Raw genomic sequence first — 12,190 nt, forward strand, 5'->3', positions numbered from 1 at the left:
GCTGGCCCGTGGTGCTTTCCTTACAGTTGTAATGTGGGTTGCATTAAGGAAAGTGATGGGTGGATTTTCCTGACTTTGCTTCCCTTACTTTCAAGGGTCACCTGCTGGTGGGAAAAGCAACCACTAATTGGTCTCCTTAACATGTGATGTGGTAGGGTTAGACAAGTATAGGTGGGTACCAGGGACAGGCTTCAGCCACCTTTCAAGTTGCCTGAATGACAGGTCATCAAGGTGAGGGAAGCAGCACTAGATCCATGTTCAGACCTATTGATAGGTCAACAGGTATAGAGGAGAGGTTGTAAGGAGCATTGGGGTGCTGTCATACTTGTAATGCACCCCTTGGTATGGGAACCAGCAACATGCACGTCATTAAATTGATCTTCTGTGCAACATAGGATTAGTGCTTCCTCAAGAGTGCTAGTTCTGTTTTTCAGAAACAGGACCAATGCTCTTTCAGAAGACTTACATTTGTATAAATAAGGAGTCCGACCAATATCTGACAAGTGTTTTAGGAAGTGCTGGCCAGGCATCATAGAATCAGATCCTCTGATTCTAAATACTAAAATGCCTATGGATTGCAGTGCCCCATTACTAGAGATGAGGGGTATGCCTTAAATAGTCCTAAGTAGCCAATTGGAGCTGGATTGCCATGTCAACCACCACATTGTCAATGAAGTAATCTAGGTCATGCCCATTGTGTTTGGGGAAAAGGAGAAATGGTAGTTTAATATTGTAATAGCTTTAAGCTGCCTCAGCTGTGGATTGAAGAAAGGTAATGCCATGATACAGCATTAAAAAAATGATTACTGGGACATGTTCATACCATAGTTAGGAAAACAGGAGGATGACCCCTATGATCTGCACTGTTGATCACACCCCCAATCTGTTGTAATGGCAGGATATTAGGGGTGTAGTTTCCTCCAGATAACACAGTTTCTGCATCCGTCACAACACAATTAAGCACAAAAGTCTATTAGAGAAATCTTCACAAGTTTAATAGTGGTAAAGGGATCTTTCCCCATCCTTTTATTATTTTCTGAATATTTCTGTCCTAAAATTAACCAGGAGAATTTTATGTTCTAATGGTAGGGTTTTGTTTGTTTTTTTATTGTGGACTTGTTGCTGGTGCACATTTGAGTGGAAATATCTTGCTTGTGGGAAACTCCAGTTGGCAGAAGTATTAGAAATTATTATGGTCAAAAATCTTACAGGGCCAGATCTCAAAACAGACTACTGAAAACTGAGTGGTTGTGGAATGCTAACTGATGAGGGAGAAAGGGTTGAAAACCAAGAGTGAAGAATTTGGAATATATGATTGCATATGAGTTTTATTCTGAGACATTACGTTTCACGTCCCTTATTTCTACCAATTCCCAAACTAAATCACATAATTTGCCCAGCTTTAATTTCTTTGCAATTTCTCCCCCCCCCCCCCCGTCATGTTACTAATGTCCACATGGAAAGTTAGATGAGCAAACTTTGATGTGATTATGCATGATTTCTTAAAGATTGTTTTTGTATCGTGTGTGCATAAACTATGCAGAAGCAGCTTGATATACAGTTAAAATGGGGAAGAGAAGATCGCAGAAGGATCAGCTATTCTCTTTTAGTAATCCCAGGATTTCGAAACAAATCTAGATAAAGCTTTCAGTTGTATCTTGAATTTACGTTTTGTGTGACCCATAACTAGGCTCCAATTTTTACTATGTTTTTACATGTATCATTTATTTATTTATTTATAAACATTTTATGGACACCCATCTTGTGAAATGCAAATTTGGGCAGCTCCCAACGTTTTTATAAACCTTATTTCTGTTGTTTCATAACATTTCCTTTCTAATTCTTTCTCTTCTCCCCCTTTTTTCTTGCAACCATGTCACCCAGTAATTAATATCACTGATGTAAGTCAAAATGCATTGACGATAACGGGCCTTCAAGGGAAAACCAGTTACCACCTGACTTTTAGAGCCTATACAGCTGGAGGATATGGACCTCCCAATACCTTGTACGTGATTACAAAGGAAGATGGTAAGTAATAAGACAATTGGACATTTGTTTTGCACTTGGGCATTGTCGTGGGTTGCTAGAACAAATGGGTTAATGGCGTAGTCCCCAGCAAGCATTATGCTGAGTTCCACAATGGCTGTCAAAGGGATTCAGACCATTAACGTTGATCACCTCAGTTACTTATAGCATTTCTTAAAATTCCAGGAATTTTGCAATTTATGACAAAGTTGTTACAACGTTTTTGGTTGTTTTTTGCACCTGGGTTCTGGAGGTCTTCAGATAAGGAGCCATTAACTTCAGTAAGAGGCAGTTCTGCTCTCTTTCCTCTGGAGCTGTGGGTTGGGTGGTTCCTCACTGAGAGGAATACATGCTCTGTTTCCTGGGATTGCGCCTCCTCTCCTCAACAAAAGATAGTCTGGTGCCTTGCCATCTTCAATTGCTTTCTGGCTCTCCTCGGGTGGGTGTAGGGGGTTTGCTATGGACCCGGACAGTGGCCATTTTCTTTTCTACAGTTTTTCTTGCTGTGAAAAAAAGGACAAATGAGGTGGGATGCTGGCTGGCTGCCAGATTTATTGCTGCCAAAGTGGCCACTGGAGGAAGTGCTGACTGACTTATGAAGGGGGAGCTCATGTGGTATAGTGGTTTAGGGGTTGGACTAAGGCTGGGGAGGCCCAGGTTCAAGTCCAACCTCAGCCATGGAAGCTCTCTAGGTCACCTTGGGCTGGTTTTCAGCCCATCTATCTCACAGTGAGAGTTAAATGCAAAACTGTGAGCTCCACAAATAGAGGCAGGATCCAGATCTCCAAATAAAATGGGGAAAAGGCAAAGATAGTAATGAAATGCTGTTCAGCAGTGTGAAAATACCCTGCGGGTCGGTAGGGAAGTGAATTGAAGGAAGACTGCAGGCCCAGTTGAATCCAGAATAGTGAGCGGGTTCGATTTATATGTACTTAAAGTTGGCTATGGAAAGAGATGAGAATTAATGGGTGTTAAACATAAATCCTTACAAATAGGACGCTAAAAGAAGAGAAAGAGATGGCATTGTTCATTGGTCCAGTTCAGTGAGCCCCACTGAGGTCAGAAGGTGAGGTGTGAATTAACAGAAAACTTAAGAATACTCTTTCCAATATAGCTAGAAGGTGTTCAAGCATGAAGCTGCCTTGTATACTTTTAAAATTATATCAGAGCTTTATCAGTAATCTTTTTGCTTAGTGTCTAGGATTCTACCATTTTTATTTTTGGAATACAGTGGAACCTCGGGTTACGAACACTTCTGTTCACGAACTTTTCGGGTGACGACCAGCTCCAGCCGCAAAATTTTGCTTCGGTTCGCGAACTCCGCCTCGGGTTACGAACAGGATACGCGGCCATTTTCCTTCTTGTGACACGGTCCGCGGCCATTTTTCCGCCCCTGACACGTGGTCCACAGCCATCTTTCCGCCCCTGACACGTGGTCCGCGGCCATTTTTCCACCCCTGACACGTGGTCCGCGGCCATTTTTCCGTCCCTGACACGTGGTCCGCGGCCATTTTTCCGTCCCTGACATGTGGTCGTAGGGAGGGGGACTCTCCCTCCAAGCAATAGCCTCCTCCCTGTCCTCCACGCTAGAACAGATTAACGGTAATTACATTGAACCTTATGGGGAAATTTGCTTCAGGTTGCGACCAATTCAGGTCGTGACCAGAGTCACGGAATGAATTAAGTTCGTAAACCGAGGTTCCACTGTATAAGATTTAAATGACAATGTCTCGGTAAGGAAATATTTTCCAGGTGCTTATGATATTCCTGCACATGTTTTGTTGCTGTTGTTGACTTACCTAGGTCGGTAATTTAAATGATAGAACCGTTGTACTTCAGAAATTAGCAAAGAATACCAATAATGGATAGCACAGTTTAGTGCTTTTTCTGTGCACAAACAGCAGGAGGGGAATTTGCCGTTTCCAATCGATTGCTTCCATTTCTGTTAAACTGTTTAAAGCAACATTGGTTATTTCCTGGGAATTTAACTTAATGTTGAAAGACACTCTAGGAAATCTATGCCATAGACTTGAGAGAAGTTATTGACTAACTGAAATATTGCCGTCTTACTGGCTTTTTGCTCTTACTCTTTTCAGCTTTGGGATTGATCATTGCCATAATTATCCCGGTGGCTGTGGTTCTTGTGTTGGCAATAGTAACCAGTATTCTCTGCTACCGGAAGAGGGAATGGTAACTTTGGCATTCAGCCAACTTTATGTTCTTTTTCTGCCAGAAAGAGAAGCAGATATGGGCATATGTTCTATCATGAAGCTATCAGTTGTACCCCAGGGGCAATATAAACCTTATGTTCCATATAGGTGAAGATGTATTGATCAAGCATAGCACTCACCAGGCACGCTCTAAATCTCTTGCACTCCAAGAATTGCACTTCGTTGTGCAAGACTTCAGAAGATGCCCCTGGAATTTGTGTAGCCGCTTTTCTGAGGATGCTGATTGAAGCCAGATCCAGAATGGCCAGTATGGTTCATGCTAAAATAAACCCCTTAGGTATTCCTTTGGGAGGGTAACTACTCCTTAAGCTGATTCAAAGCATCTTGTAATGTTTAAGAACGGGAAGAAAAAGAATCTCTATAAATGCTCATCGCTCAAGACCCATCTTTGGGAACTCCGAGTTCCTCCCAGCCCCACATGATTAACTGAAACACACACACACACACACACACACACACACACAAAGAGTATGATTACAGCAGGAGAAAAGTGAGCTGTGGGAGGGCATTTTTAATGAGTCGTTGATACTGTGAGAAAAAACAGGAAGGGAAAAAATGAGTCTCATTTTGATATTGAGAATACATATTTTAGGAGGGTTTGGTGGCAATTCATAAACTAACATCGTTTCTCTTATCTCAAAAGGATTAAGGAAATCTTCTATCCTGATATTCCAAACCCAGAACACTCAAAAGCTTTGGATTTCGCTAGGGATTCAGAGGTAATCTATTCTATTTTACCATTCAGTAAGCTCATAAAAATGCTGGTTGATGGGGTGAGGGTGGGGGAGGGAAAGGTAGAGAAAATCTCTCACTTTGAGAGTGGAAGGATGTTGTGTTTCTTCACCTGAGATTGAGCATGAATACAAGGACTGAAAAAAGTGGCTTCAGCTCTTGGAGGAATGAGTTGGTGGCAGAACTAACTGAAGGATTTATGGGCATCCATAGGGGGCAAGAAGTAATGATGGCACATGGGCACAAGTGACAGAAATGATGTTGCTTGCATATTTCCATGATGACTTCATGATGTACATCAGTGGTTCTCAACTTCAGCAATTTTAAGATGTGTGGACCAACTCCCAGAATCCCCCAGCAGCTGAAGTTGAAGTCTACACATCTTACAATTGCTGAGGTTGAGAAAAACTGATGTACATCATGTCATTGTGGCTTCTAATAGATAGCTATGGAATGACATTAAATGGAATAAGCTACAAAGGCTTGGTGTAAAATAAATCAGAGGAAACTTGGAGATCTGTAGAACATTTTTTTCACTGCTGGATAAATCTGCTTTAAAAATGTATTTTGATTTATATTTGGTTTATATAGTACCCTATGGTTTATGTAGTACCCTATGTATTTGGGTATGTTCCAGCCCTTCTCCCTGTTCTCCAAAGTTTTTCCTCATTGTTATCCCTATATTCTCTTTTCTTCCACCCACTCCTTTTATTCTTAGATCCACAAAAAGTTTGCACCACAAGCATAAAATATGTATTTTATTAATGCATTGTAGCTTGGCTTCAAGTTAGCATAGTATAGTTTTTAAACTTGGCTTCAAGTTAACGTAGTATAGTTTTCAAAAAAGAGAAAGCCTGTCTCTTTTTTCTGAATATGAAGCTATTTTAAAATTGATCTCTGGATCTTCTTCAAATAATACTTTGAATCTTTAATAAAAGTCATTTTCCCTTTCAGGGTCATTTTAAATTTGAATAGACAATGGCTGTTGTGCTTTATATTCTGTTTTTCTTTGTCCAGAATCAAGTAAGCCCACTTTTGTGCAATGAACAGGAGCACTGGGTTGGTGATGGTTTTAGTTTTAAAAACCTCTATTTAAGTGTTGCTTGTTTCAGCTTACAAAATGCCTAGATGAAGTGCACAAGTTTTATCACCATATATACTCACAGATAAGCCCATCTGTGGATAAGACAACCCTCAGATTTTTAACCAAAATACCATGAAAAATGCACCACTCATGAATAAGCCAACCTTTGACATTTTCATTTTTCCCCCCAATATATTCTGAAGGACTTTATTTGTTTTCATATACAAATAAATATTCTATCAATAAATGTTGTTTTCCAGAACAGTTTCCATTTTAAATTTTCGGCTTATCGGCGGGTATATATGGGTATTTTTAAAATGTATTACCGTATATACTCGCGGATAAGCCCATAGAAAATAACCCAATTTTTGGGGAGTATTGTGAGCCTAACATTCTCAGCTTATCTGCGAGTATATATGGTAAGTACTTTACACTTTTTTGTCACTTAACTTAGATCTTATTTGCAGGGAATGCCCAGGTTTATGAAAATCTGAGCAGCATTCTTGGTTTAGTAGTATGTCATACTGCTTTGGTGTTTATGGTGTAAAGCAGCCTTCAGCCTTTGACCATTACCTGGCTTGGAGGAAAATAAAGTCCCGGGTCTGGTAGTTGATGATGTGGAATTTACAATATTTAGTCAGCATTGTCCAAGACTCTGGAACATTTCTGGAATCTCTTTCCAGCACTGGAAGTTAAAATAAAATATTCATGTAAGAATAAGGAATTAATTTTTTAAAAAAAGAAAGACAAATCAATAAAAAGAAAAGTTATATAAGTTTCCTTCCACTCCAGAATAATGCAGTTTCTTTACATTTTCAAGGGCTGAGTATTCTAAGCTTCTTTTGTTTTCTGATTGTAGGGGAACGCTAATTCTAAAACCTTGGAGATGAACCCATGTACTCCCAACAACATTGAAGTGGTTGAAACACAGTCCCAGGGTGTGAAGATTGAAGACACAGCCATTACATCACCTGTTATGGAAGAGCTTCTTGAAGATAGCTTTGAATCTGAATCAGGGAGCCACATTGTGGTTTCCTATTGTCCACCAATCATTGAGGAAGTCATATCTAATCAACCAGAGGATGAATCTATAGTGTCTTCCCAGGTTGTTTATATTGATGTCCAGTCAATGTATCCAGCTCCAGTTAAACCAAATGAAGAGTTAGAAGCTGACTCTGTGGCTTCAGCAGGCTATAAACCACAAATGCAACTTGCAGTTAATAGTTTAAGAAAGTTGGAGGAAACATCAATGACAGAAGAGGACTCAGACAAGGTTGCAGGCTATAGACCACAAGTGAACACATCCTCCTGGAATAAAGGATGTCCAGATTCTCCAGAATCCATAGAAAATGTCTCATTTGGGAGCCCTTGTTCAATTAATTCTCGGCAGTTTTTGATTCCTCCTAAAGAGGATGATGATTCCCCCAAAGCTATTAACTCAGGATGGTCTTTTGCTAACTTATTTCACACCAAATCAAATGATTAACACTGGGACATGGTTGCCTTGGAAGTGGCTGTTTGCTTGGAACTGGTTGTTAACAGTTTATTATCCCCGAGTGTTTATTATTTCATTTCAGTGAAATTGAAAGTTACAGTGGACACGGCAGTGGTAACTTGTATGACTAGTAGAGATGCTAATTCGCAGCATCTCAGGGAAGGTAGTTCTAAAGCCAAAGAACAGCAACCAGTCTTCAACTACCTTTGAACTGTCTTCCCTTTACCCTGCTGTCAGTAGGGCACAGTGCTCCTTATTTGTAACTATATTTATGGCTTCCTATTCTGAATATGCAAGAGCAAAAAGTTATAAGCAAAATTTATTTCAGCCTCAAAGGGATACATATATGCAGGTGTGTTCAGGATTGGGGCCTTGTTGTCTAATCAAGTATATTTTTTAATTTTTTAGAAAATATTTAGCTCACCCTTTGTTAGAGGATCTTATTGCTAAAAATACGGCAGACGGATGTTACAGGGGCCAAACGCTACAGGACCATACACTGCGAGTCCACAACTAGACACTGAAAGCCCCAGACACCCAAACGTTACAAGATCACAAGCAACACTACAGCATCAAACAGTACAGTCCTGCTGCTGATCTCAAGCTGCTTTGGAGTGCCCTTGTTATTTAAGGCAGTTTACTCCCTTTTGATTCCAGTAGAGCCAACTCAGATCACTTGCCAATCAAAGCTTGCAGTGTTATGTTTATGAGCCTGGATGATAGTTTCTGTACCTGCTGTATGCATGTTTATGCAATAGTTTTGACTCAGGATGCAAAACCAAGTGTAACACTGATTTTAAATCTCAGTCAGGAATAGATAAATGTTGGACTTCTAGCATATTTTTTTTAATAAATTTTATTTTTCCATACTTTTTAAAAAATAAACTACATTGTGTGCTATGTCCTCACCTCAGATCTGGTAGATAGAAACTGCCTTCCTGACATGCCATTTTCCAGCACAGGGTTTTTGTTATTTTGGGGGAGCATTTGGTCCTGGGAGTCTGCATCTGCAGTCTGTGGAATCTGTGGATCTAGATGTCCGACTGAATATTTGGTTTTAGGAATACAGAGAACCACACTGTCCCAGCTATGTCTCTTTCAGAGAGAGCTTGATGAATGAGACTGTGTCACAGAGATGTCCCAAATGCTCCATGCCCAAGCTATTCTAAGTGTGGAACAGCTCATTTTGTAAGATCTGTGTCCCAGCTGAAATGCACGTGTCTTGGATGCACGGAATGAAGCAAAGGTTTTTGTTCTGAGCAAAAACGGGGGGGGGGGGGGGCGGCGGCAGAGGGGAAAAGCCATGACATCAGCAGCTCATGGGAGAAGGAGTAGGAAGATGCTAGGTAAATCAGTGGGATATGCCCACTGGTGGAGCAGTGGCTGAAGGAAGGGAGATGGGGATAGCAAGTCTATGGTATGTGCCATGTTGGGATTTTGGTGGTGGTTTCTGAGTGGTAGGAGGAGAGGAAAGGGAAAGTGCTGGGAAAAGGAGCCATTGAATAAGATATATCATGCCAGAAACTATAGAGAGAACAGAAGGAAGGACATCCATTAGTCTTGCCTTATTTGCCCTGTCCAGATTTTGTCCAGGTTAGTCCATAACCTGGAACATCCAAACATTCCAGGTTTTGACTCTACTGAACTGTGGCTGACCTGAAATGATGTGGCAGAACCTCTGGGAAAGGATGATTGGTTCCAGGTTCAAAGCAAAACATTTTCCCCATTCCATGCACCCTTGAATATGTAGCAACAGTCTTCCAAAGATCATAGTCTGCACAAGTACCATTTGAAATCAACTTTGAACAGCTTCCCTTCATACTCTCTGTGGAAGAAAACCATTTGCTTTGGGGAATGGACAACTATAATATTCAATTGCCTCAGTCTCTGAATTTCCCTGCAAACTTTTACAGGGATAACAAGTAGGGAGCAAATTGTATTCTGGCAATCTGAGATAGAAGTTCTTGACATTCCTCTATAAAATATCACCAAGCAATTTAAAATCAAATCCTTTGGAATACAGGCAGGTGGACTCGTTTCAAAATGAAACTCAGCATTTAGAGCAGTGTTTTTCAACTTTAGCAACTTTAAGATGAATGGACTTCAACTCCCAGAATTCCCCAGCCAGCCATGGGAGTTGAAGTCCACTCATCTTATAGTTACCAAGGTCGAGAAACACTGATTTAGAGTGTATTTCTTGCACATGTAAAACTGCAGTTTCACTCAACTCATTGAACTGGCATTTATACGCATATCTTCTTTGAGGTGCATAACTCTTTTAGCTTTTGTAATTGGCAATTCAACACTTTCTATGGTGCATATATTTCAAAAATCAAGCCAAGAATACTGGTCTGTTTCTTCTCTGAGCTATTGAAATCAATATATTGGAGGATTTCTTGAAAAATATGGAATGGTCCCATTGTTTTTTCCAGGTTATCTTCATTTATCTTAGCTATCTTCAAGTTTACCCTGTTTGGATATTCATTTTGAGATAAATGATTAAAAAGGGATGGAAGTTTGATTTGGTCTTGAGTCTTCAGAAAACAGTCATATTTATAGTGTGCCTTCAGTGTATGGGGCTTTTGTTTAATGTGTTGATTCCCCTACTCAGTTTCCTGTATCATCTAAAAAAAAAAAAAAGTTACTGGTACTTGCTCTCAACTATTACACACCATAAGTTTGTTGTCTCCATTTTCAGGGGTAGCAGCTGAGGTATCTGCATTGATAGTGGCCACCAACATTATTTCTAGTCCAAAGTTGTTTTTGTTGCTTTTGGATTCACACAGTGGCCTTCATTTTATTAAACTACTTTTGCAGTATTCCAGAGTTTTAGAGAAATAGATTTTTTTCATCCAAAGTATCTGATCCTGCTAAGTGTTGCATATTTTCAGTGCAGTTCTGTAGTAAAATGTGTGATGAAATGTAAATATCTGGGCAGTTAGAGATTAATATGTTTATATCTTTAATATAAAGCTGGTGTTTTGGACAGAGAGCATCTCTGTGGGTAATTCCCCCTTATCAAGAGAGTTTGAAATGTGCAAAACTATCTTAAATTTGCAAATACTTTCCTTAAAAATATCTTTCTGCAACCTGGATACCTTCCAGCTCTGTGCATTTCAACTCTCAGAATTCCCTAGGTAGCATGGTGGTGGTTAAGAATTCTGAAAGTTGAAATCCACCAGGTTGGGGAGGGTTGCCCTAAAAATTATAACTCTGTGTGGTAATTAAAGCTTGATATCTTGGAAATGGGGAGAGGGAAAAAGTAAAGGGAACCTCCATTTTTCTGTACCACTCCAGGTTATTTTTAATGATACTGCTTAATTTTGTAAGCATCTGTAGAACTTCAGGTGCCAGGCTGTGCACTACACACAATGCCTTAATTTGCATGTTTTTCCTTTATTATTTAGACATAAACCCAGTTAGTTCTCTTATTTCGGAGGAGTGTGTTGGAAAATCAGAAACAATGTATACAAAGAACACCACTCACATTATACCTCACATAAAGGACATAACTGAAATTCTTACCTTTTCAGAGATATTTTGAGAAGATTATTTCTAAAATTTCAGAGGGAGATATATTTTGACATTCTTTTGGGTAAGTTGGGGATGCTGCTCATTTAGTTCTGGAGGATCTTCCAGCATTGAGCCATGTATTTTATGTGGGTGGGAGGGGGGTTATTTTGCTGTTTTGTTTTCAAAAGAATTTATTTTTTGAAGGGCATAATTACATTTAATTCATTATATCTTTGTTGCTATGTTTTGACTTATGAGGGAAAGGACTGTGAATTTTTAGTTGGATTTCTTTCTCTTTTTAATTTGGAATTGCATTTCAGAACAATTAGGATATACATTTTTAGTAATCCTATGATATACCTCATAAAAGTGCTCTGTCAGAAATAGTAAGCTATGGTAAACTTTGCAAAGGAGCATTTTCTTCTTATTCATGTGAACACAGATTTACTGGGCAGTGTTCTGCTGTTCTATGTTTTGGAGACAGAATAGGCTGGTAGAGTTAGCTTTCAAATAAATATACTGTACATAAAATCATTGGGCTGCCCTTACTACATTAAGAAGCAGGGACTATTACACCAATGTGCATTATATCTTGGATTTCAGTGCCCATTATTATTTTGTAGCATGCACCATCAAAATATTTCAAAGAGGATTTTACTCTGGTGCTTGATGTCAACTTTCAAGGACCCTTCAGTCCATTGCTGGCCCTGGCAGCCAGGAAGATGGGCCAGTAAGATGAAGCACATGGCACAAGCTGTCAGTTTACATGGCAGAATTCTAGGTATTCACTAGCTGGGATGGCACATCTGGGGTAAAAGTTGTCTGCCTTTCTCCAGGATGATTGGCGTAATTTTGGATGACCACCCAAGTGCTAAATTAAGGATGTTGAAGTTGCCATACAGCCATATCCAAACATCCTTACAAGCTGTCTACTCACAGATTTTTCTTGCAAAAGAAAAGAGAAAAACAGAGAAAGAGGCACCTTCTCTCTGGTAGAAAATGGCTTTTTGAAAGTTTTGATCTTTCTCAGAAGTAATCTTTATACAATGTCCATCTCAATAAGGCTTGAGGGATGTCAATGGATATTTTCCTTCAAGCCCCTAATGAACA

The 12,190-nt window shown here is 39.7% G+C and overlaps 1 protein-coding gene across 4 annotated transcripts in view; it reads left to right on the forward strand.

Annotated features, from left to right (window-relative positions):
- LIFR (LIF receptor subunit alpha) overlaps positions 1–8,129 on the forward strand; it is an 89,601-nt gene extending 81,472 nt beyond the window's left edge. For all 4 annotated transcript variants that reach the window (XM_025167755.2, XM_025167754.2, XM_007429909.3 and 1 more), the window contains 4 exons: positions 1,885–2,028; positions 4,122–4,215; positions 4,900–4,975; positions 6,932–8,129. In XM_025167755.2, the coding sequence (XP_025023523.2) occupies positions 1,885–2,028; positions 4,122–4,215; positions 4,900–4,975; positions 6,932–7,558 (941 nt within the window). In that variant the 3' untranslated portion in view covers positions 7,559–8,129. The remainder of the gene's footprint in view (positions 1–1,884; positions 2,029–4,121; positions 4,216–4,899; positions 4,976–6,931) is intronic.
- The last annotated feature ends 4,061 nt before the right edge of the window (positions 8,130–12,190 follow it).

Source organism: Python bivittatus, unplaced genomic scaffold, assembly GCF_059951505.1.
Source record: "Python bivittatus isolate LINGU-HERP-01145 unplaced genomic scaffold, Pbiv_v1 ctg000570_np1212, whole genome shotgun sequence".
NCBI lineage: Eukaryota > Metazoa > Chordata > Lepidosauria > Squamata > Pythonidae > Python > Python bivittatus.